This window comes from Nicotiana tabacum, chromosome 11 (assembly GCF_000715075.1).
Source record: "Nicotiana tabacum cultivar K326 chromosome 11, ASM71507v2, whole genome shotgun sequence".
In the NCBI taxonomy this organism is placed as follows: domain Eukaryota; kingdom Viridiplantae; phylum Streptophyta; class Magnoliopsida; order Solanales; family Solanaceae; genus Nicotiana; species Nicotiana tabacum.
The window spans coordinates 104,653,809-104,679,890 of record NC_134090.1 but is presented as its reverse complement, the minus strand read 5'-3'; the positions used below and the strand labels follow the sequence as shown (position 1 = coordinate 104,679,890).

Below are 26,082 nucleotides of genomic sequence, written 5' to 3'. Positions count from 1 at the left end.
GGTCTATCTCAGTCATCAACCTTACAATCAGACCCTTGGTCATTCTTAGTCATCAACCTCATGATCACTCGGACCATCAGTAAAACAGGAAACTCGGCCCAAACAGTTTTCACATTTTTTTAAAGAAGTAAAGTGATAAAACCAGATTTAAACAATAAACAGGTAAAACATGACTGATGATATGCTTTCAAAACAAATAGAGTGAGAAAAAATAGTGAAAATGCCCCGAAGGGTCTCAACAGGTCGGCACAAGGCCCCAAACATGGCATACAACCCAAGATATAATACCAATCTTTAAAGTATGGAATATCATAAGATTTCAAATCAAATATGCGACTTAACAGTCGTACGGGACGGACCAAGTCTCAATCCCTAACGATGTGCGACTCTACGCTTGTCATCTAGCATGTGTGTCACCTCAAAGTAGCACAACGATGTGAAATACGAGATTTCAAACCCCCAGGACAACATTTACAATCATTACTTACCTCGATCCGGACCAAACTCTAGCCCGCGATGCCTTTGCCCTCACGAATCGACCTCCGGATGCTCCAAATCTAGCCACAATCAGTACATAACTATTAAAATATGCTAAGGAAACAAAGCTCACTCAAAAATATCTAATTTACATCAAAAATCCCGAAATTGCTCAAACTCGGCCCCCGGGCCCACATCTCGAAATCCGATAAAAGTCATATCAATAGAATTCTCATCCTCTCACGAGTCTATACATACCAAGAACATCAAAATCGGACCTCAAATGGCCCCTCAAATCCCAAATTCTAGGTCTCCAATTGCAAGACCTAGTTCTTTAATACTAGGCTTAAATTCCATGATTAATTAGGTAGAATTCACATAAGAAACGAGTATAAAGTCATAAATCTTACCTCCAAGTTATTCCCCTTGAATCCCTCTTCAAAAAGCTCCAAAAACGACCAAAAATGGTAGAAATAAACTCCAAAATAGCGGACAAGACGACTATTTAAACATTCTGCCCACGCCTGAAATCCTTCTTCGCGAACGCGGTCAAAGCCTCGCATTCGCGAAGCACAAAATAACTTTGACCAGAATTTCCTCTTCGCGATCGCAACCTGCCCATCGCGAACGCGATGCTTCCTCAGACTAAACCTTCGCGATCGTGTTACACCACTCGCGAATGCGATGAATAAAAATGCCTCCGATCCAGTTGACCAAATTACTCTACGCGAACGCGGTCCACTCTACGCGAACGCGATGACCAAACATCCAGACCTTCACGAACGCGTAGCCTTCCTCGCGAACGCTAAGGCTTAACTCCCAGTTTTTACCAACTAACCCTTCACGAACGTGAGGGCCTACTCGCGAATGTGAAGGCCATTTCTCTGCAACACTGATCAGCAATTTTTCTGCAATTCCCAACAGCATGCAATGGTTCGATTGACCACCCGAAACTCACCCGAGGCCCTCGGGACCTCAACAAAATATGACAACATATCCCATAACCTCATTCAAACTTGTCCTAACCTTCGGAATGCTCAAAGCAACATCAAAACACCAAAATCACATCGGATTCAAGCCTAAGAATTCCAAGAACTTCCAAATTACGCTTTTGATAAAAAACCCAACCAAACCACGTCCGAATGACCTGAAATTTTGCACATACGTCACAAATGACACAACAGAGCTACTGCAACTTCCAGAATTCCATTTCGACTCCTATATCAAAATCTCACCTAACAACCGGAAAACGCCAAAATCTCAATTTCGCCAATTCAAGCCTAAACCTTTTACGGACTTCCAAAATGCATTCCGATCATGCTCCTAAGTCCCAAATCACCTAACGGAGCTAATCAAATCATAAAAATTCTGATCCGAGATGGTATACCAACAAGTCAAATCTTGGTCAAACTTTTCAAATTTCAAGCTTCAAACTGAGAACTATTCTTCCAAATTCATTCCGATTACCCTGAAAACCAAAATCAATGATTTACATAAGTCGTAATCCATCACACGGGGCAAGTAATACGAGAGCAATAAATGATAATAAATGACTTCTAAGTAGTAAATGAGACAAAGATCACCCGACAAGGATGACATTCTTGGAAGTGTTTTCTGACAATTATGGGTGATGATAACCATCGTGTATTCCAATCTTTCTTAGATCGGGAGAGAAGAATAACACTAGGAAAGTGTAAAGTCAAGCTTTGTTTTTATTCAATAAAGTGAGAATCTTGTACAGAGAATGTTGATGAATTTCTTTAGAAAATGTCCAATCCCTTTTCTTGATCTACATCTCTTCCTATTTATAAGGGCATATGGGCCACAAAACCCTAGATAGTACAACCGAAGAGAATATCCATCGAATGTTCTTTAGGAAATCTAAATCCTAAGACTAGTCATTACTTCGTGCTGAGAATTGACGCTTTGTCCCCGTCCTCTCCTTCTGTTGATCTGGTTAGGCCTCGGCTTCACTTTATCTTTCACCTTTGACTTTGACCTTTTGGAATCATATCGATACGTCACAACTTTTAAAGGGTTTTATTACCATTGACCGGGTCAAACATATAAAATGATTTTTTGCCCATATAGTTAGTCCCTCCGCTTGTCGAGGTCTCCCTCAAGGATGGTCTACATAAGTGGATAGTGGTGGTTATGATCGTTGTCACAGGCGGATGATGTGGCGTTGTGAGAGCTGCATATTTCAAATTCATGATGTTTTGATTTTCCCGTGTGACCTTTCGAGAGAACCTGACGTAGCCGAGACGTGACGTTAGACATTATGATAACGTCTATTCTCGATGCGTCACGTCGGAACACGCGTAGCTCGCGGATTGGTTTTGCCCTTTCGACTGAGGCTGCAATCATGACGAATCGCTTCGAATCCCAAAGCTCATCCTTTAAAAGGGGGGGTGGGGATTGATCACACGCTATTGGAATCCTTTCTTCATTTTCGCTGCTAGAGATTTCTTTATCTTCTCTGAAGTTTCTTTCCTTGCCCATTACTCTCTGAAATTTTCTTCCGTTTTCTCAACTCTCTTCCTTCCTAAACTTTATAAGTCTCGCAAACATGTCTAACTTACCTTATGGTGTTTGTGGTGGAGATGCTTCTAGTTTAAATGAAGAGGTTGCATCCATAAAGTTTATTTTTGTTTTCTAGCTATTTTCAAAATGTTCTTCAGCTGTTCATTTTCTTTAGCTGCAATCGAGCTCATATTGAGGGCTCGATCGGAGCCGGCTTCCAGCACTCAAACATAACGTCAGGCTTAATTGTTTCGTCACATTTGGTTTGATCACCTTGTTTTCCTTTAATTCAATTATTTGTTGTTCTTAAATCATTCATGTTAGATTAAATCACGTATCCTTTAAACCGCGTACAAATTTAATTGTTACTACACATACATTTAACTTGAAATCGAAAAATAAATAAAAGGTGACATATAACGCCTAGCATGTGCTATACATGTTTGGCCTGGCTAACGACATTTAGGATGGACCGTTAGCCCAGACTTGTATAGCACATATGTGCTATAAACACGGGTCAAAGTAGATTGTCCTATACTTGCGCTTCCGCGCAATAATTCGACCAAGGGTGATCCTATTACAGGAATAGCGTCAGGGACATCTGTTACTATTTTCACTGCCAATAACCAACTTGGTCCCAAGATAAGGAATAATCAGTTACGCCAAAAAATGCTTCCTTACATGCGCTTACGGAAGGGAAAAAGCTTGATTCTCGTAGATTAGACAATATACATGTGCAAACAACAAAATTAAACTATCTTCTTTCTTTGGTTCCGCTTACCAATAGCATAAAAGAGACAAAAAAGCAATATTATTGAGAAATATAATAATGAGCTGACTATTTTGGCTATCGCACAATTCCACATGCTCTCGACAATCTGATTGGTTGGTGAAAATGTTAGGTACTATGCACTATACGGTTATCTTCTTCATCACGACGTAAATAAAAATAGTGCATTTTTATTATGACAACTATTTGGATCCTTGTTTTGTTAGGCAAGAACTTTTGTAATGAAGTATCTTTCTCTTAAGCAGCCATGCTAAACACGCTTCTTGCTTGTTCCAATAGGGGTTAATGGGGACCTCCATTTTACTCTCTTATGGGTCGTTGGGACCATGGGATAAAGCAAAATAGTTTCGGTATATAATACGAGATTATTTAATTTCGTATTTTGATTGAAGTTTTATTTAGTATAACAATTTCATAATTAATTATATTAGAATTAAATTATTTTTATCATCATATCCTACGTGAGATAACAATACCAAAAAAGCTATTTCAGGATAAAGCAATCAGATACATAAATATATTTTTTCATAGCTCTTCATTAAAAGTCCTTTAAGAAAATTAAAAATAAAGGCGTGTTCAAATTTATCTATTGTAAAAATAAACACATGTTTTATATTATACTTGGTATATCTCATTTTAATCTAATAAATCAAATATCTATGAAAAAGTATATTTATTAAATAATTTTATTATAATTAAATTACGTATTATAATGCCATATAATAATCTTGATATAACTTATTTGCGAACCTAACCATTGAGGTCCAGTTAAGTGCTTACTAAGTTAACTTTGGAATTGAATTGGGCTATGGAGTAAAATTATTTGTTGATACTTCAATGATATATCTTAATATTTAATTTAATAAAATTTTGAGATTTTATTAGTCAAAGTCAAAGCTGCTCTCTTTGTCAATTGTCTAATAGTCATAACTCATAAAACAACTAGCTTTTTTTTTTAGCAATAAGTTTCTCTTAACTTTAAAAAACAATCTTTTTCCCACTTCTTAATCCCTTTTTTTTTTTTACAAAAGCTTTACGGATAAGGGTAAAAATGTGAATTGGGAGAAATAGCATTATGTTTTCTCGGTTATACTTTTACTAGCAATTTGTAACTGTATATTCTAACTTAAATTTCATAACTAATAGTCCTAGCAAGTACTCCATCTTTTCATTTTTACTTGTCTAAAATAAACTTTGCACTCCTCTTAAAAGATAATAAATGAAGCATATTTTTCATCATGATACTCATCATAATGATAGTATTTCAAAAAGTCTTAAAAAATAATTTGGTGAATGAGTAGTTATTGATAATAATAAATGAGAAAAAAATATATTTTTTTCTCTCGATTTCTTATAAATGAATAAGTAAAAATAAAAATATATTTTTATGTGGATAAGTAAAGTGAATGAAGGGATCATAATTTTTTTTTCTTGGAACAAACATTGCATACCTTTTTTATCATACTTGGACCCTCTATTAGAAAATATTTGCACTTAAACCACTCATTTTCTCTCGGTAAAACACCAAAACGAATTCACACCATCCATAGTGAGTCGAGATCTTAGGTTCAAACATTCACAAGAGTTAAAAATATTATACAAGTCTTAACAGATAAAGTTAGTGCACTTAAACTTGCTCAACACCATAATAATAATAATAATAATAATAATAATAATAATAATAATAATAATAATAATCATTTGATAAATCTACAAACAACCCCTAAAAGTTCGCCTATGAGGCAAGCGGGGTAAAAACATTAAGGGGTCGTTTGGTAAAGTGGATAAGCAAAAATAATTTTGTGATAAAAATTGTAGTACCACCGTATCCCTTATTTGATTACTAATCCTCAAATAAATTATCCCATAATTAAAAATAGTCGAGGATAACTTATACATGCTAAAGGATGAAATAGTAATTCAAAAAAAAGTATCGCATGATAAAACAGTAAAATTGATAGTTCCAAAATAATGTAACGTACCAAACATGCAATAAAAATAATATTATTATAAATAATTTCAACATAATTATTCTCTTTTTTTTTTTGGATTTCCGATCCGGTGTGCGGTACTTATATTGTAGCCCGACTAAATTCAAATTTATGCCAAAAAATACCCCCTAACAAAGATACTCATGGCTCGAACTCGAAACATCTAATTAAGGATAGAGAGATAACTAATACTCCCCTAAATACCTTCCCAGCCCAACCATAGCTCCAGGACGCAAAAGGAGAAACGCAACTCAGTGGGGTCCACTTCCAGTTAGACTTTGTTAAGACAGAAAAAAGAGAAAGACAATGTAATAATTGTAAAAAGGAACAGAGATAGAGCTTTGTTTTTTCACCTACAAAATATATAGACCTTATTCTCAAATCCATTTTACATACCTTTTAAATACGAGAATAATATTACATATCAAAATTTTTAAAGTTCCACACCACTTTGATATTTGACTATATCTGCTCAAAGATTACTCTTACACGCGCCAATCAACATCTGAGTGTCAAATCAAAAAAAAAGAAAAGAAAAACTAAAAAAAAAACCTCTGCAACACCCCCCAAACCCCCTCTTCTCATCTTGTCATAGAAAAAAAAATACAGAAAAGAACCCCCCTCCCCCTCTTCATCTTCCTAACCCCATTATCTTCTCCATCAACACCATACTACCACCAACCCTTCCACCACAATAACCTTCTTTCATAATTATAGATTCAATTCTTTGCCGATTTTTAATAATATTTATCACAAATTCTTATACAAATTTCAAATTCAAGCTCAAAGCCCAAAGCTTCAAACTTGTTAATGGTGTTTTTTGAATTTTATCAAAATTAGTTACCTAAGTAAAGTTTTACTCAATAATAATCACGAATTCAAACTAATTTTTTAGGTCTTGGAACACCAAAATCAACAAGACCCGATTAAATTTTCAAGCTTTTTAAAAAAGTCAATAATGATGATTTTTACAATACCCAATAGCTCCTATGTTCTTTGTTTTTTCTTTTCTTCTTAGTCATGGGGTTGGAGAGACGAAATATGAGGTGGTAGATAAAATTAGGATGGGGATTGGGGACGAAGACGAACTTGGGGGAAGAGAAAACGCTGGGTTTTGGGGTTGGGGAAGAGAAAACGCTGGGTTTTGGGGTTAGGAAAGAAGACATGAGTTATATTTTTTTTTCTTTAATTTAAAGGAAATAGTTAAAAAAGGGGAACTTAATTTCAGATGAATTTTTTGGTTTTCACACGCCTCTTTTATGTGTAATACATACGTGTAACATATGGCAAAAAAGGTGTGTAATTGATATACTTTTAAAAGTTTTGATGCGTAATACTATTTTCGTATTTTGACAAGTGTGTAAGAGGAATTTGAGTTTAAGATCAATTGATAAAGTATGTATTTTGCCCTTTTTTTCACCTAAAGTTCTCTTCATAATAATAGTTGTACCTATTACAGTGGAAGAGTCAATAAAGTAGGAAGAAGCTTCTTTTTAAGATTTGCTTTGATTCAAAAGTACATATATTCTGCTTCTTCACATTTTCAAAGCCCTATAGTTTGGTTCTTCTTTAAAGGTACTTTCACCATTTCCTCCTCCTTATTCTTGTTGTTGTAATTCTTTTTTCTTTTTTCTTTTTTAATTCAAAAGATTAGCTTTTTATCCTTTTACTTGTCTAGGAATACTAAGAAATGGTGTTGTATGGTGGTTTCCTTATGTAACTCTGAATTAACAATGAAAATTCAATTTGTTGTAAGGAAAAGTGAGTAATGGAATTGTGAATTTGTTCTTGGTTTCTTCATATAGTCTAATTTTTTGTTTTTGTGTGTGGTGTATTGGACTGAAAAGGGAGTTGGGTTCTTCTTGAAAATTTGGGTAAACGTGTTTGTGCGTGTGTGTGAATTAGTACTACTTATTTATTTACTGTTTTCAATGCATTTGGTGTAGCTGAGTTGAAGAAAGCTGATTTTAAATTAATTCGTAATCTTTCTTGCTTCATTAGATTTCTTAAAGAAAAAAGTCTTTTTTTTTTAATCTCAAACATTTACCAATTGCCTAAGCTTTTAAAATGATTCATATCTCAATTGCTATGCTTTGAGGAAAGAAGACTTATGGAGCAGCGCTTCCTTAGCTTCATCTGATGAATTTTTTGCCCTCCTAGCGATCTGTACATGTCCGACGTGCAAGTAAGGAAGTGCTTCTCACAGTGATAAATCACAACCACTAAGTTTTTTGGAATCATTGGCATGTTTAGTAGAAAGGACTAATGTTTTGGTTAGTATACTGATTTAGCCTCCTGCGTCATTGCCTGCTGTAACACCATATACTGCTATTACGAATCTGAGGATCAGATTGTTTTCTTTTTGTATCTAATTAAGCTTAAATGTTGCCTTTCAGCTTTTACCGATTTTCCCTTATTAACCTTTGATGTTTTATAGGCACCTGTTCATGGAAGATGGTGTCTTATGTCGCAGTGGTAAATTGCAACAACGGTACTTGACATGAAGTGCAATATTTGAAAGATGGAACTGTTCCTTGCAATTGTGATATTAGCATGTCTCCACTCATTCGCCTTACCTGATGGACAAGGTACATGATTCTTCCATTTTTACTTCATCATCTTTTATATGCTCAAAGGGATCAAGAGAAATTCAAATGGAACTAATATATCTTATTTCATTTTCTTGCTTATGTTCTGTTTACATTTTGCTTCTAACGATGGAATGTTTTCTTTGTTTTCCTAATAAAGTAGTGTGACATTCAGTTCTTTGTGATCTCTGCCCCATTTTAGGAGATGCCCTGTTTGCACTGAAGAATTCACTTAATGCTTCAAATGATCAGCTTGCTGATTGGAATCAGAATCAAGTTAGTCCTTGCATTTGGTCCAAAATTACTTGTGATGAAAAAGGCAATGTCATCATGGTGTAAGTTCTGTTGTTAGAGCCATTAGAATCGCCTTGTTAATAGTAGTATCATTTTATAGTTTTTATGTTTTAGAAAGGTTGATCTTTGGTTGTCCAACTTCCTTTTCTGGATGTGATTTTTTATAATGTCTGATTTTCGTTTGCAGGTCCTTGTCAAATATGGGATTCTCGGGCACTTTAACTCCCAGATTAGGTGTTCTAAAGAATGTGAATACATTGTATGTATAAAGAACTGCAGTTGATTTATTGTTGACAGAATGTTGGCTTGAATTCTAAGCACATATAATTTTGTAGATGCTATTTGTTGCTATTTTGAAAATATTTTATACTCAATATTGTTTCTAAATGTATTTGTTCGATGTCATCGGCATTGCACAAGAACAAAATTCCCTTATGATAATCTGATGTACTTTTGAGGTTTTGCACCTCTCAAGCACAAAGAAGATAGAAAAACAAAAGCACCCGGCTAGAGTTTTTCACAAAACTAGCGAATGCGTTCTTCAAACTCACGTTAGAAGAATGTAAGATGAAAAAAAACTCACCCATACGTTCCTCAATCCAGCAAGATTGCAAGAAACGTTGAATAAGCAAAGAAGAAGAAACGAAAGAGTCAATCACGTGTTTGAAGCTAATGCTCAAGGAAACTGTTCAACCCCCTCTTTATTTTCAGCATATTGAGCCCTTCAAATAGGCCTTACAATGAGTAAAATTGATACGGTTAAGGAAAATTAATCCTAATTAAACTAGAATAAGAATAAGGCTTACCAACTAACAATTCTAGTTTTTCTAGAACTACAAATATAATCCTAGAAGGGTAGCCTTGGCGTAACTGATAAAGTTGTTGCCATGTGATCGGGAGGTCACAGGTTCAAGCCATGGAAACAACATCTTGCAGAAATGCAGGGCAAGGCTGCGTACAATAGACCTTTGTGGTCCGACCCTTCCCCAGACCCCGCACATAGTGGGAGCTTTAGTGCACCGGGCTGCCCTTTTACAAATATAATCCTAGTAAAACAAGAATTAAATTACTAGGAAATTAGAAATAAAAAATCCTAATCTTTAAGGAAAAGAAATCCTAAGCTTGGCTTCTTGAATTTCTTGGATTCTTGTCCTTCTTGATCTTGCATCATAATCAAATTTTAACTAAAAGTTGAGGACATAGATGAACAATAATTTCAAGATAGCTTTACTTATCTGAAGGGAAAAAAAGAAAGACAAAAGGTTACCTACATATTGTGGAGTTAATCAATGGAGAAGGAGAAATATTTGGCCATTTCACAGAGGGAAACAGCTTTATAGAGAGGTGGAAGTTATTTGAACTGGTCTAGCAAATGGGACTCTCTGTTCGGATGGCTGTCTTTCTTCTTGTGGTAACTAGTTGGTGTCTTTACTTTAACAAGGTCTCTATACTTCGACTGCTGGTTCCTTTGGACAAGGAGCAACCTCAGCCATTTCACAAAGATAAGGAATGTGAACTATACAAAGCTGATCCTCAGTATGGATGGCTTTGCCTTTTTCTCTGAGCGGTCGTTCTTTCAAATTGTCTTTGCACTTTGGCTGCTTCCAAGAGCCCCATTTTAGTATTTGACTCGTATATTTTTCAACTCAATAAGTTAAATGTGTAACTATATGGAAGGACACGTTTGTATAAGATGTGGCTTTTGCACCCAAGGGTGTGGCCTAGTGGTCAATGAAGTGGGTAAGAACCATGAGGTCTCAGGTTCAAATCCAAGTGGAGGCAAAAACACACTAGGTGATTTCTTCCCATCTATCCAAGCCATAGTGGATAGAGTTACCTAGTACCTGTTGCTGGTGTGAGGTGGCAGGTATCCCGTGGAATTGGTCGAGGTGCACGCAAGCTGGCCCGAACACCACGATTATAAAAAAAAAGATGTAGCTCTTGTTTAATTTTCATTGGTGAATATGTTGTTGAGCTCAATATTGTTAGATCCACGACTAGAATATTTGGGACAATTCCTCTGCTATAACCTAGCTGGCTGTGTCGTGTACACCCCTGCAGGTCTTTGCAAGGAAATGGTATAACTGGTAAGATTCCAGAAGCGATAGGAAATTTAACAAGCTTGACAATGTTAAATTTAGAGAATAACCGTCTGTCTGGAGAAATACCAGCTTCCCTGGGAAATCTCAAAAAGCTTCAGTCTTTGTAAGTCATATTATTTCATTTGGTTGTTGTTGGATAGAACATAGTTTAATTGGTGTCTTGGAATAGGAATGAACTCTCTTTTTATTTTTATTTTTTATTGAGCAGGTTTTTGACTCAAAACAATCTCACAGGGACAATCCCTCAGTCAGTTTCAAGCCTCCCAAACTTGATGAACCTGTAAATGATTTATCTTTACTTCTTCACTCCATGTATAGAGTGATGCTTTTATTTTGGGATGTCAATTAACAACTTCAGTGATCCTTAGCCTGTATCATTCAAAGCTTCACTTGCTTCACTGATTTGCTTTGCAGTCAGCTTGCTTCCAATGGTCTTACTGGTCAAGTTCCTGAACAGTTGTTTCAAGTTCCAAAATACAAGTATGCATACCTTGTAGTAATAACAATGGCACCTAATACTATATGATTGCAGTTTTTACTTTGAACAGTTGATCAAGGCTGCTTAGTTACTGCCTTGTCTACTAATTCATTATCTTTAATTTATGTTTAACATAGTTTGGTTATTCTAGTTTTACAGGGAATCGTTTGAATTGTGGCTTAAATTTCAGTCATCATTGTGAATCTGATAGTGGAGGTAAATTCTATGATCAAATATGTAACTGTTTCATTTGACTTACTAGTCTTACATATAGAAATTATCTCTGCCGGAGATGTTTGTTAGTCAGATATATATGCTTTATGCTTCTTTGCATTCTGGAGAACGAAAGATGTGGCTGAAAATTGTAGCATTTTACTCCCATTATCTGTGGTTTTACTTTCATTTATCTTTTATCTAGTCATAAGGCTTTACCTACTAGTTTCGTACCTTTTTCAAAAAAAAAAAAAGGCTTTATCTACTAGTTTAGAATTTGTCTCATCTTTGTTAGAGAAGAAACTTTAGTACTTCCAAGAGTAGTTTAGAATTTGTCTCATCTTTGTTAGGGAAGAACCTTTAGTACTTCTGTGAAAAAGCACGAGAAAAAATATTATTAATTATCTAAAGTGTTGTACAACGCCCTATTTATATATAGTGATTACATAATAATAGGTATCTACTTCCCGATGTGGGACACTATACATGGCTAACTACTTAACACTCCCCATCAAGCCGGTGCATATATGTCATATGTACCGAGCTTGTTACAGATGTAACTAATACGAGAACCAGCAAGAGACTTAGTGAAAATATCTACTTGCTAGCTGATCATTCGATTTCGCAAACTTTGTAACAATATCTCCTGAGAGTATCTCTGACAAAGTGAGAGTCGATCTTAATGTGTTTAGTCCTCTCATGGAACTGGATTTGACGCAATATGAAGAGCAACTTATTATCACACACCAGTTCCATCTTGCTGATTTCTCCAAACTTCAACTCCTTGAGCAACTGCTTGACCCAAACTAGCACACACGTTGCCATAGCCATGGCCCGATATTCGGCTTCGGCGCTAGATCGAGCAACCACATTCTGTTTCTTGCTCTTCCAAGAGACCAAATTACGTCCTGCTAGAACACAATATTCAGACGTAGCTATCAAAAGGTGATCCTATTCAATCAACATCTGTGTACCCAACAATCTGCTCGTGGCCTTGATCCTCGAATAGTAATCCTTTGTCTGGAGCTGACTTTATATACCGAAGAATGCGAACAACTGCATCCCAGTGACTATCACAAGAGAATCCATAAACTGACTTACAACACTCACCGGAAAAGAAATGTCAGGTCTAGTCACTGTGAGGTAATTCAATTTGCCAACCAACCTCCTATATTTCGTAGGATCTCTAAGAGGCTCCCTGTCTTGGCAGAAGCTTAGCATTTGAATCCATAGGAGTGTCAACAGGTCTGCAGCCCATCATTCCTGTCTCCTCAAGAATGTCTAAGGCATACTTCCTCTATGAAATAACAATACCTGAGCTAGACTGAGCGACCTCAATACCTAGAAAATACTTCAATCTGCCCGGATCCTTAGTTTGGAAGTGCCGAAAGAGATGCTGCTTCAGATTAGTAATACAATCCTGATCATTGCTAGTAATAACAATATTATCAACATAAACCACCAGTAAATACACAGATTATGAGCATAATGCCGATAAAATATAGAGTGATCAGCTTCACTCGGGGTTATGCCAAACTCCTGAATAACTGTGCTGGACTTACCAAACCAAGCTCAAGGGGACTGCTTCAAACCGTATAGTAGTGACCTGCGTAATTGGCATGCAAGACCACTAGACTCTCCCTGAGCAACAAAACCAGGTGGGTGCTCCATATAAACTTCTTCTACAAGATCACCGTGGAGAAAAACATTCTTAATGTCTAACTGATAAAGAGGCCAATGACGTAGAACATCGATGGACAAAAAGAGACGAATAGATGCTACTTTATCCACGGGAGGGAAAGTGTTACTTTAGTCAAGCCCAAAAATCTGAGTGTATCCTTTTGCAACAAGACAATCCTTAAGCCGATTAACCTGGCCATTCGGGCCGACTTTGACTGCATAAACCCAATGACAACCAACACTAGACTTACCTGAAGGAAGAGGAACAAGCTCCCAAGTGCCACTCACATGTAAAACAGACATCTCCTCAATCATAGCATGTCGCCATCCTGGATGAGATAGTGCCTCACCTGTTGACTTAGGGATAGAAACAATGGACAAAGTTGATATAAAAACATAATGAGGTGATGACACACGATGATAACTTAAACCGACATAATGGGGATTAAGATTAAGTATGGATCATATACATCTTTGCGCAGTGCAATTGGTTGACTAAGAGGAGACAAGTCCGCAGTAGGTGCAAAATCTGATGCAGGACATGAATCACCTGGGCCTGATGCTGGACGTGGACGACGATGATAAGTCAAGACTGGTGGAGCTGCCGAAGGTTGAACTAGACTAGGTGGTGGAACTGGAGCTATAGGTGGTGGGGCTGTAACTGGAGCTGTAGGTGGTGGAGCTAGAGTTATAGAATAAGATGAATGGGAGATAGTGACTGAATCTCCAAAAGATGAAAGTGGTAGCAGCTCAAAAATATCTAAGTGATTACACGGACCTATGAAGTATGATTGGGTTTCAAAGAAGGTAACATCAGCGGACATAAGGTACCGCTGGAGGTTAGGAGAATAGCATCGATACCCCTTTTGCGTTCTCGAGTAACCCAGAAATACGCACTTAAGAGCACGAGGAGTTAACTTATCTTTGGTTGGAGTAAGGTTATGAACAAAACACGTGCTTCCAAAGACACCGGGTGGAAGAGAGAACAAAGGTACGTGGGAAAACAAGATAGAGAATGGAACTTGATTCTGGATAGCTGAAGATGACATAAGATTAATAAGATAGCAAGATGTAAGCTCCCCCCAAAAATGCAACGGAACATGAGATTGTATGAGTAGGGTACAAGCAGTTTCACTAAGATGTCTATTCTTTCTTTTAGCTACCCTATTTTGTTGAGATGTGTATGGACAAGATGTTTGATGAATAATTTCATGAGAGTTCATAAACTGCTGAAATGAGGAAGACAAATATTCTAGGGCATTATCACTATGAAATGTGCGGATAGAAACCCCAAATTGATTTTGAATTTCAGCGTGGAAGGTCTAGAAAATAGAAAACAACTTAGATCGATTTTTCATAAAAAATATCCAAGTGCACCTGGAATTATGATCAATGAAACTGACAAAGTAGCGGAATACCAAGATAGAACTGACTCTAGGACCCCAAACATCTGAATGGACTAAAGTAAAAGGTGACTCTGCTCGATTATCAAGACGCCGAGGGAAATGGGAGCGGGTATGCTTACCGAGCTGACATAACTTCATACTCTAAAGTGGACTAGTGAGATAAACCAGGTACTATTTTCTGAAGTTTTGACAAACTGAGATGTCCCAACCATTTATGTAATAAATCTGGTGAATCTGACAAGTTGTTGAAGGAAGACAAGATGTGAGTCCATGTGATTTAGCAAGGATAAGGTAATAAAGTCCATTTGATTCACGCACGGTACCAATGATCCGCCCCATACTATGTTCTTATATAAAAACAAGGTCATCAACAAATAAATTAGCGGATTTAAGTGATTTAGCTAAGCGACTAACATCTATGAGATTAAAAGCACTACTGGAATATAAAGAACTGAATTTGGAGGTAAGGAAGGAAGTTGGCTTGCTTGACCTATTGTAGTTGCCATGGTTTGAGACCCATTGGCCATTGTGACAGTTGGAAGAGATCGAGAATACGAAATAGTAATGAAAAGAGATTTGTTACCAGAAATATGATCCGATGCACCTGAATTAATGACCCAAGACTCAGAGGATGAAGATTGGGAGACACAAGTCACGCTATTACCTGTTTGAACAACAAAAGCTATCTCAGAAGATATTTGCTTACATGCGTTGTACTGAAGGAACTCAATATATTCCGCTAAAGAAACCATCCAACCATTCAAAGTATCGGTTCCCATTTTTGTTACGACCAAAATTCTAACCACCTCCATGAGGCCTAGCTAACTCCCAGAGTGTAAGAGAAACTACGTTTCTCTGTTACTATTCATCGGAAAACACTGTAGCTCGTCGGAAAATAAAGTCGTCGAAATCTGATGTAACCTTGATGGGTAGGCTCGGAAAACCTCGCGATCAGGTTGTGTTGAAGATTGTCCGCCAAAAAATGGTCGGAAACAAGTACACGCGCCGGCGCATGGGACAGACGCACTGCCGAAAACCCTTCTCTGACCAGCACGTGAGGGCGCGTGGAGGGGCCTTTTCTGGAGGGTTTTTCTGGGGTTTGTCCGTCTCTGTCTTAAGGACCTTGTGGTAGTGTTGGATTTTGCAAAACACCAAGAAAAAAGGATTTTGTTGCGGACAACATCCTAAGTCGCCGGAAAATTGCACGGCGACCGGGTCTTTGTCAGGAACTGACTATAAATTGAATTTCTCAATCAAACAATAAAATAGAATGAGCTTTTTTGGGACAATTTTCTATAATTTTCATTAATTGAAATACAATTACAAAATGAACTGCTTAACTGGAAAGAAATAAACTAAGGAATATCATTGCATGGCTAAGATCTACAGAATTGGAAAGGAAATTTACTGTTAGAAGAGAAGAGAAGTGAGGAAGAAGAAGAAGAAGAGAAGAAAGAGAAGAAAGGAATTTGGATTATCGGGTATATGCTCCTCTCTGCATTCTGTTAGCTTATGTAACAGAATTGCTGCTGAGTTGGCCCTGCTGAGCTGGCACAGTCTTCACCCTTGAAGCTCATTAATCCACATTCAATCTGAGTCGTTCATTTCCAATGCTAAATCCTCAGCTCCTTTCTTCAACACCCCATCGATCCTTGACAACCACACTTACTTATTTAGCCTAATTATTCAGCTCAAATGCAGGGATCATAACATACCCTACCCCTTAAAACGATCCTTGTCCTCAAGGATTAGAATCAAACCCAGGAAATTTGGACTTGAGGAAGGCATAGTCTTCCCAAGTAGCATCTTCAAGGGGTAAATTTGACCATTGGACTAAGACTTTAACAGAAGCTGCATTGCCCTTTTTTATAAGCTGCCTTTGTAGTATGGCCATTGGTTTGACCATGAACTGACCTCGTTGGAGATGGGTAGAACTATCTGTACTACTGTTTTACTCCCCACCTTCTTCTTGAGCAGTGAAACATGGAAGACAGGATGGACTTTAGAAGTTGGAGGCAGTTGGAGTTTATAAGCCACTTGACCAACCTTAGCAATGATCAGATAAGGACCATAATATTTGGAATTGAGCTTAAGGTTCTTTCTCAAAGCTATAGATGTTTGCCGGTAAGGCTGGAGCTTCAGATAAACCATGTCGCCTATTTGGAATTCCCTTTCAGTTCTCCTTGAATCAACATACATTTTCATCCTTTCCTGAGCCTTGCTTAAGTTGTCTTTGAGTAATTGCACCATTTGCTGTCTTTGTAAGACAGCATCAGCAGCAACAGGTACGTTTCCAACAGAGGACCCAAGGATATTTGAGGAGGTGTGAATCCATAGAGAGCCTCAAATGGGGTACCTTGCAAACTTGTGTGAAAGTTTGTATTGTACCACCATTCAGCCAAGCATAACCATTTCTTCCAATTCTGAGGCCTGTTACTAGTCATGCATCTCAAATAGTTCTCAATGCATTTATTCACTCTTTCAGTCTGGCCATCAGTTTGAGGATGATAAGCCGAGCTATACAACAATTGAATACCCTTTAGTTTGAACAAAGCTTGCCAAAAATTACTGAGAAATTTTTTGTCTCTATCAGAGACAATGGTTTCAGGACTGCCATGCAAGGTATGGACCCTCTTCCAGAATTTGTTAGCTACTTCTAAGGCAGTGAAAGGGAGAGCCAAAGCCATGAAGTGGGCAGATTTAGTTAACTTGTCTACTACTACAAAAATGACATCTTTTCCTTGTGACTTTGGTAATCCTTCTATGAAATCCATACTAATTTGTCTCCATGCTTGATCTGGGATTGGAAGAGGTTGGAGAAGTCCAGGATAAGCCACATTTTCATCTTTATTTCTCTGACAAACTTCACACTCACTCACATGCTGAATCACCATTTGTTTCATGAGAGGCCAATAAAAGAGTTGGCCCAGTCTTTCGAGTGTTCCCAACTGCCCTGAGTGACCCCCAATAGATGAATCATGAAAGGTTTCGATCAGTTGTCTCAAGTTCCCAGTACCCCCCCACATAAATTTTTCCCTTCCTCCTTAATATACCTGAGTTATAGTGCCAGAGATGAGGCCCTTGTCTAGCTACTGTTAGTTGTGTGATCATATCAGTGGCTTGAGGATCTCCTTCATAACTGGTGCTGACTTCTAACACCCAAGCTGGAACTGAAGAGCTGATAGCATGAATCTGGGCACTTCCTTCAAATTGTCTTGATAGGGCATCAGCCACTCGGTTCTCTGCTCCTCTTTTGTACTGAACCTCATAATCAACCCCTAATAGTTTTGTTAGACCCTTTTGTTGGATAGCAGATGTGGCCTTCTGCTCTAGCAGGTACTTCAAGCTGTGGTGGTCAGTCCTTACCACAAAGTGCTTGAATTGCAAGTAATGCCTCCACTTATCAATGGCATTACGTAGTGCCATATACTCCTTCTCATATATCGACTTGTCTCTATGTTTTAAGGCTAGAACCTTGCTAAAATAAGCTATAGGTCTGCCTTGTTGCATAAGTACAGCTCCTATTCCTGAGTGACACGCATCAGTTTCAATCACAAATTCTTTAGAGTAGTCGGGTAAAGCCAGCACAGGTGTGGCTGACATAGCCCTTTTGAGAGCTTCAAATGCTGCTTCAGCTTCAGGGCCTCATCTGAAGCTGTCTTTCTTAAGCAAGTCAGTTAAGGGTCTGCATATAGCTCCATAGTTAGCTACATACTTCCTGTAGTAGTCAGTAAGCCCAAGGAATCCTCTAAGTGCCTTGACAGTGGTAGGTCTAGACCAATTGACCATAGACAGCACCTTATCAGGGTCAGTGGTCACCCCTTCAGCTGTTATCACATGACCAAGATACTCTACTTTGGACTGACCAAATGAACATTTGGACCTTTTGGTATATAGGGAGTGTTCCTTCAATGTTCTAAACACAGTAGACAAATGTTGCACATGGTCTTCTAATAATTTGCTATAGATTAAGATGTCATCAAAGAAAACCAACACAAACCTTCTGAGGAAGGGTTGGAACACCTGATTCATTAATGCCTAAAAGTTGCAGGGGCATTAGTAAGCCCAAATGGCATTACCCTGAACTCATAGTGGCCCATGTGAGTTCGGAAAGCAGTTTTGTGAACATCTTCTGCCTCCATTCTTATTTGGTGATACCCAGCTCTTAGGTTCGCTTTAGAGAATATTTTAGACCCATGCAGCTTATCCAATAAATCATCCACAATGGGAAATGGATACTTGTCTTTAATAGTTATCTCATTCAAACCCCTGTAGTCCACACAAAACCTCCAGGTACCATAAGGGTGACTGACTTTGTTGTATTATCTGATTAAGCAACATCTCTTTGACCTGCTTCTCAAGCTCTTCTTTTTGATAGTAGTTATACCTGTAAGGCCTTAGACTCACCAGTGAGGCTCCAGCTTTCAAGGGAATGGCATGGTCAAGAGTTCTTACAGGAGGGAGGGTCCTTGGTTCAGTAAAAACTTCCTCATCTTGGCTCAACACTTCTTGAATAGGCACAACCACCTTCTCTTGATCGGCTGAAGGATTCACCCTGACCATGACCAAGTGAGCTAGAATAGTTTGACCCTTCTTGATTAACCTTCCCATTGAGCCTCCACTGATCATACTTAGATTGCCTCCTTCCGGGATAGCATGTAACACTGTTTTATTGCCCTTCCTCCCAATAGTGACACATCTTTTCTCACGGTCAAACTTGGTAGGATTGTATTTCTTCATCCAGTCATTGCCCAGCACTATATCACACCCACCTAGCTTGACAATTCTCAGATCTTCTTTGAAGGGTTTGCCCTGCATTTTCCAGCTGAAAGCAGTGCAAATAGTGTGAGACATGACATAATTGTCATCAGCTACTGTGACCTTCATTGGGTTGCTATACTGTGGTGCATAGCCAATGTCCTTAATAGCTTGCTCATCAATGAAGCTGTGAGTGCTTCCTGAGTCTACCAAAATAGTGAGGTTCCTGTGTCTAATGATTCCTCTAACTAGTATGGAATTCACCCCTGAGGAATTACTAGATAAGGCACTTAGACACACAGCTTCCAGTACCTCCTGCTGAATCTCCCCTTCTATCATCACATCCTGCAAATCATTTGCTTCATTTATGGGTTCAACTGGTCCTTCATGCTCTCCAACTATACAATTCAGTTGTCTGTTGTTGCACCTGTGCCCAGGAGTGTATTTTTCCCCACATTTGAAACACAACTGATTGGCCTTCCTGTACTCATACACTTCAGGGCTCAACCTATAAGTATTGTTCCTGCTGACTGGATGGTTGTTGCTCCTAGTGTTAGGGAATGTAACAGGTGCATGACTAGCAGTTGCTGAGGTCCTAGCAGTAGCAGAGTTAACATGGGAAGGGCCAGATTTAGCCACTTGTTTATCCTTCATTTGCACAGTCTCTAGAGCTTTTTCCTGCAACCTTGCTTGTTCAAGAGCACTGCTTAAGGTCGTAGGCTTGAACAACTTAACAGCATACCTAATTTCCCCCTTGAGAGCTCCCACAAAACTGGACAGAAAATGAGACTCATTCAAAACAGGGTTTCTAATAAGCATGTGAGCCTTAAGGTCCTCAAACTTGCCCAAAAACTCCTCTACTGTTCCCGTCTATTGGAGTTTGTTAAACTCCTCCACCACATCCTCCATCAGATTTTCTCCAAATCTAGTACACAGTTCTGCTTTAATTTCTTCCCAAGTTATTACTCCATTGCTCAATGTCAAGGAGTTATACCATACTTCAGCTAAACCATTCAAATAAAGTGCAGCAGCCTCAACCTTCAAGTTATCTGCAGTTCTATACAATTTGAAGTACCTCTCACATTTTCGAAGCCATACCTTTGGTTCCTTGCCCTCAAAACTGGGTAATTCCCATTTTGGAGGGGGAATAGGAAACCCAGCCTGTCTGTTGAGCCTCGCTTCATGGGCTGGTAGTGGAAGTAAGCCATCGCCCATATTTGGTGCTCTCGCTGGTGGCCTTTCCAACGTAGTCAAACGATCCAAAATCTGCTCCAAAGTGCCCTGAATACCCAGCTGTGTTTGTTCCAAGGTTTGCTGCCCAGCAGTGAGTTCAGCTAATACCTCCTCGTGGTGAGTGATTTTTGCATCCATGGCCTGCATCCTCGTGCCTTCAACCATTAACGATTCATAGGTCGCAGTTATGAAGGTTCTGATACCAAATGTCAGGAACTGACTATAAATTGAATTTCTCAATCAAACAATAAAATAGAATGAGCTTTTTTGGGACAATTTTCTGTAATTTTCATTAATTGAAATACGGTTACAAAATGAACTGCTTAACTGGAATGAAATAAACTAAGGAATATCATTGCATGGCTAAGATCTACAGAATTGGAAAGGAAATTTACTGTTAGAAGAGAAGAGAAGTGAGGAAGAAGAAGAAGAAGAGAAGAAAGAGAAGAAAGGAATTTGGATTATCGGGTATATGCTCCTCTCTGCATTCTGTTAGCTTATGTAACAGAATTGCTGCTGAGTTGGCCCTGCTGAGCTGGCACAATCTTCACCCTTGAAGCTCATTAATCCACATTCAATCTGAGTCGTTCATTTCCAATGCTAAATCCTCAGCTCCTTTCTTCAACACCCCATCGATCCTTGACAACCACACTTACTTATTTAGCCTAATTATTCAGCTCAAATGCAGGGATCATAATAGTCTTTCTTCTCGGAAGTCGTTGGAACGATGCACAACGATAAATTTCTCACTAATGCTCTGATACCATGTGAGAAAGCACGGGAGAAAATATTATTAATTATCTAAAGTGTTGTACAACGCCCTATTTATATAGAGTGATTGCATAATAATAGGTATATAATTTCCGACGTGGGACACTATACATGACTAACTACTTAACAACTTCCAAGAGTTCTAGCTTGTTTGGGGTTTCATAATATATTTATAGGACAATTATGTACTTTGTTTGTAACAACACTATGATGAATAGATACTGTTAATTTCCTTACCATATCATCTGTATTTTCTCTCGTTCTTATCTCTCTTTCCCCTTTCTCATTTCTTTCACTTGTCCTCCTCTCTTCCCCTTTCTTGGTGGTACATCAATACGGGTATCGGAACTCGAGCTTTAGTTCCTTACACTGTATCGCACTCATAAAACCTATCGAAAGAAAAACTATTCAGAATTTCTACCAAACGAAAAGTTATCCCATATCTATCTCCCAAAGTCTCAATTCATTTCCTCTTTATATACAAATGTGGAACAGGAAATAAATGTTTAGTGTTAGACTTGCCATTGGTTGCGGGATATGTTTGTTGTGTTGAATTGGTGGTTTATACTGGTACCATATTTAATGAATGGAAGAATTAACCACCTCATGGTACTGCCGGGACTAAAACGGATGAGTTTCTTTCCATTACTGCTAAGCTTCGAGAGTTGTAATAGTCTCACTCAACTGAGGGACAGTGAAGTAGTTGAAAAATCCAGCACTATTACTACCTTATTATTGATTTAGTTAATGATAAGGTTATATCAATATTTAAGAGATAATATTATCTTATAGTTAGACATAGAATTTTAATAATTTTAGGAGTTGTAACGATTGAGAAAAGGATTTTTATAATTTTAAGAGTTGTAGCATGTGAGGGTTCCCTAATTTATAAATAGGGCCCTTATGTACTTTGCTTGGAACAACACTTGATGAATAAATATTGTTGATAAAAAAAATATATCTCTCATCCCCTTTTCCTCTTTCCATTCTTTCTTTTTCTCTTATTCATCACACTCAATTCTCTCTCCTTTTAGCACTACATCAGAAAGTTTCTGAAGTCGATAAAACTGTTGATTGCCTATCCAATGTAATAATATTCCTTTAGTAAGAAAACGGTCATTTAACATATGCACCTTCTTAAACCTTACTGGACAAGCAAAATTCTGAAGTTGAATTTCTTGCAGGTTCTCCTAGTAAACCAAAGACTGGTCTCGTAGTTGGTATTGCTGGTGGATTTCTTGGAATTCTCCTTCTTGGAGGATCTGTGTTATTGTTCTGGAGGAGAAGGCACAAAGGCTATAGGCGTGAAATCTATGTTGACGTTGTAGGTTTGTGTCACTTTCTTTTGACAATAATTTCATCAGTATAGTATACTTGTTATCTGCTAAAAATAGAAGGGTATTGTGGCCATGCATTGTTATATCTTGTAATTCCATCTTAAGTTAGTGAGCTTAGTTCTTATCCACCAGTACTTAGTTTTGATCTACCTTTAAGATGGTGTGGCTCCTTTGAATATATTATGATTATATCTTGCGTTTTATTTGGCGGAATCAGGTGAGGTTGATCGGCGAATTCCATTTGGTCAATTGAGGAGATTTTCATGGAGGGAATTGCAGCTTGCTACTGATAACTTTAGTGAAAAGAATGTTCTTGGACAAGGAGGTTTTGGCAAGGTCTATAAAGGAGTGCTCAATGATGGCACTAAAGTTGCCGTGAAACGATTAACTGATTATGAGAGCCCTGGGGGAGATGCTGCATTCCAGCGAGAAGTTGAGATGATAAGCGTGGCTGTTCATAGGAACCTCTTACGGCTTATAGGGTTTTGCACCACACCGACTGAACGGCTGCTAGTATATCCATATATGCAGAATCTAAGTGTTGCTTATCGTCTACGAGGTATGTCCCTTCTGAGTAGTGCTTAATTGTTAGTCACCGTACTTTTGTAATGTCCTGAATAGTACATTTTCCCTAGCTTTGCCTATTTCATCTCAGTTATTACATTCTTTATTTCAGTAGTCTTACTTGTCCTGCTGCACAAATTTTGTTTTTGTCAGCTGGGTTGTAAGCAGTCGTGCACCATTTTCTTCCTCTCAAGCTGTGAAAAGAAGGCGTGCTTTTGTCCTTGTTACGGTTTAAACTGACTATTAAAGTAATTTAGAATTGCTGATTCTAGTGAATGACTTGACAAGGCATCAAGTATAAGTGGCATGCTTAATGGGCAGAAGCATCTGCTCTTATAGTTTGCATTTTCATATTTGAAAAAAAGAATCTCTCTCTTTAGACTCTGGAAAAAGTGTTGGAAGTTTAGTGCCCTTAGGTTGCATTACCATGAGTACAATTTGCATGCTTCCTTTTTCCCAGAGAAAGGTAGGGAAAGACAGGTCCCGATCAGATGAGTTTACTGCATTGGCATTGTAGAAGCACTTCTGATATTCATTAAAGGAGTTGAGATTTTGGACATTTCGATTTTCTTTAGTCTTCAAGCTCAATAGTCGAATAGACCTCATCAATGGGCACTTAATAGTATAAATTGATATCCGAGTTTATAAATTGATTCTTGTGCATTCTCTCCACCAGAAAGAGATTTGCTGCGTCAATTGATTTTCCCTATGGAAGTTAGTTTTTTAAATCCTTGTGTGAACTGAGAGGAGTTTCATGAATTTGTCAACCAAGCTTAAACTTTCAGCAGTTTTCTACTGAAGTGATGATTCTTAGTAGTTTTCAGCAGCTTCTTATTTCAGATTTTAATCACTCGCAGAACTTAAACCTGGGGAGTCTGTTTTGGTTTGGCCAACTAGGAAGCGTGTGGCACTGGGCACTGCATGTGGACTTGAATACCTACATGAACACTGTAATCCAAAGATTATTCACCGTGATGTTAAAGCAGCTAATGTATTACTAGATGAGGATTTTGAAGCTGTAGTTGGTGATTTTGGCTTGGCAAAGTTAGTTGACATTAACAAAACCAATGTGACAACTCAAGTTCGTGGTACAATGGGCCATATAGCTCCTGAATACTTATCCACTGGCAAATCATCAGAAAAAACAGATGTTTTTGGCTATGGGATCATGCTTTTGGAGCTTGTTACTGGCCAACGTGCAATAGACTTCTCACGCCTAGAAGAAGAAGATGATGTTTTGTTGCTTGACCATGTGAGTGTACCGAACTCGATGATCTTTGTATCATTCCAAATGGATATCAAATTAGTGCTTTTTCTTTTTATATATTATCCCTGCTGACCAAACTTCAGTTCTTTGTTTCTATATTCTGCTGGGACGGCTCATTTGTCCTTTGCAAGAGATCCTCCTGATGATCAACTTTCTTTTCTGCCTATTGGTGTAGATGTGATAATTTTATTTTTCACTTCAAAGGGTCACAAGCAGTTCTCATTTTTCATGTTTCGGCAGAATAGAAATACTTTGAATGTCAACTAGATCTTAATACTTGAGTCCTTTTGACTCTAGACGGAAAAATGACTAGATGAAAGAAAAAAATTAAAGTGTGGATGTCTCAGATGTGGACCTCGAGCCTCTCTTTTATAACTTTACATTATAGTCTTTCTTTAACTTTAGGCTTCATAGAACCTTATGTAGTATTAGTTGCTAAAAGTACAGCTTGTATACCGTCTTGAAGGTCAAAAAGCTGCAAAGGGAGAAAAGACTGGATGCTATTGTAGACCGGAACCTGAATAATAACTACGACATGGATGAAGTGGAGATGATGATGCAGGTGGCATTGCTGTGCACTCAGCCCTCACCAGAGGAACGTCCAGCAATGTCGGAGGTGGTAAGGATGCTGGAAGGAGAAGGGCTTGCCGAGAGATGGGAAGAGTGGCAGCACGTTGAAGTCAACCGTAGGCAAGAATATGAAAGACTTCAGAGACGATTTGATTGGGGAGAAGATTCAATCTTTAATCAGGATGCTGTTGAGTTATCTGGTGGAAGATGACAATTGAGTAATTTTGAACTAGTACACACGTCATTGTAAGTTTCGTGATACATAGAAAGGCAGAAGCCTGATTGCTCAATGGCCAGCAATCCATGTTTTTAATTTTTGAGTTGTTGATGCCATATCTTTTATTCTTTTTTTATACTTTATATGTCTCTTGTTTACCTTGAAAATGGTAATGACAATTAGATTTGATTTTGTGGTTCTAAAAATACGTAATTTATTTTTATGCTAGTTGTTAGGCATAAGATGCTAAGTGAGAGATTAGAAGACAAGTTAAGAGCTTGTAGATAGTGTAATAATCAAATCGACTGGCTAGAAATAGGGGCCTTGAGCTGGCGTATACGGGGCCTCGAGGTCGAGTCGGATATCCGGCTAAGGGTAATTGATGGAGGATTAACAGTTATGAGAGCTGCAATAACGGCTCTTTATGATCAATAATGAGCAATAAATGATGAACAATTAATGAAATGTAATAAATGTAAGTCAAACAATAAATATAAGCAATAGGACCAAATAGAGAGTATGTTTGAGTTAGAGAGCAGAAAATGATCTTGTATTGGATGTAGTGTGTAGTATATCTCCTGTACAAAATGACAAGGGTTCCTTTATAGATGAGGGGAATCATAACATAGTACAAAGTGCATTTATTAAAAAGACATGAGATTGGCACAGCCATTCAATGCCACTGTACGGGTTTGAAGTAGCCTAGCAGGCTAAGCCAGCTTTAATCATGTGCCTTGGGAACTTCCCGCTAGTGCATCATAACCGTTGCTTTAAATCGCTTCGAGGTCGATCATCATGAACCCTTAGGGTCGAACTCCGAGCT

At 38.0% G+C, this 26,082-nt stretch overlaps 1 protein-coding gene across 5 annotated transcripts; it reads left to right on the top strand.

Moving 5' to 3' along the window:
- Positions 1-6,364: 6,364 nt before the first annotated feature.
- On the top strand, positions 6,365-25,465 carry LOC107802021 (putative LRR receptor-like serine/threonine-protein kinase At5g10290). Of its 5 annotated transcripts, none has more exons than XM_016625456.2 (13): positions 6,365-7,356; positions 7,888-8,054; positions 8,219-8,369; positions 8,572-8,704; positions 8,851-8,922; positions 10,725-10,868; positions 10,974-11,045; positions 11,180-11,245; positions 11,395-11,459; positions 22,489-22,632; positions 22,859-23,200; positions 24,063-24,457; positions 24,939-25,465. In XM_016625456.2, the coding sequence occupies exons 3-13, from the start codon at positions 8,303-8,305 to the stop codon at positions 25,251-25,253; spliced, it is 1,815 nt and encodes a 604-aa protein (XP_016480942.2). In that variant the 5' UTR covers positions 6,365-7,356; positions 7,888-8,054; positions 8,219-8,302; the 3' UTR covers positions 25,254-25,465. The 5 variants fall into 5 exon arrangements, with proteins under 5 accessions (XP_016480942.2, XP_016480943.2, XP_016480945.2 ...); XM_016625457.2 differs by having other exon boundaries at positions 6,370-7,356; positions 7,942-8,054; XM_075225343.1 differs by having other exon boundaries at positions 7,219-7,356; positions 7,888-7,966.
- The last annotated feature ends 617 nt before the right edge of the window (positions 25,466-26,082 follow it).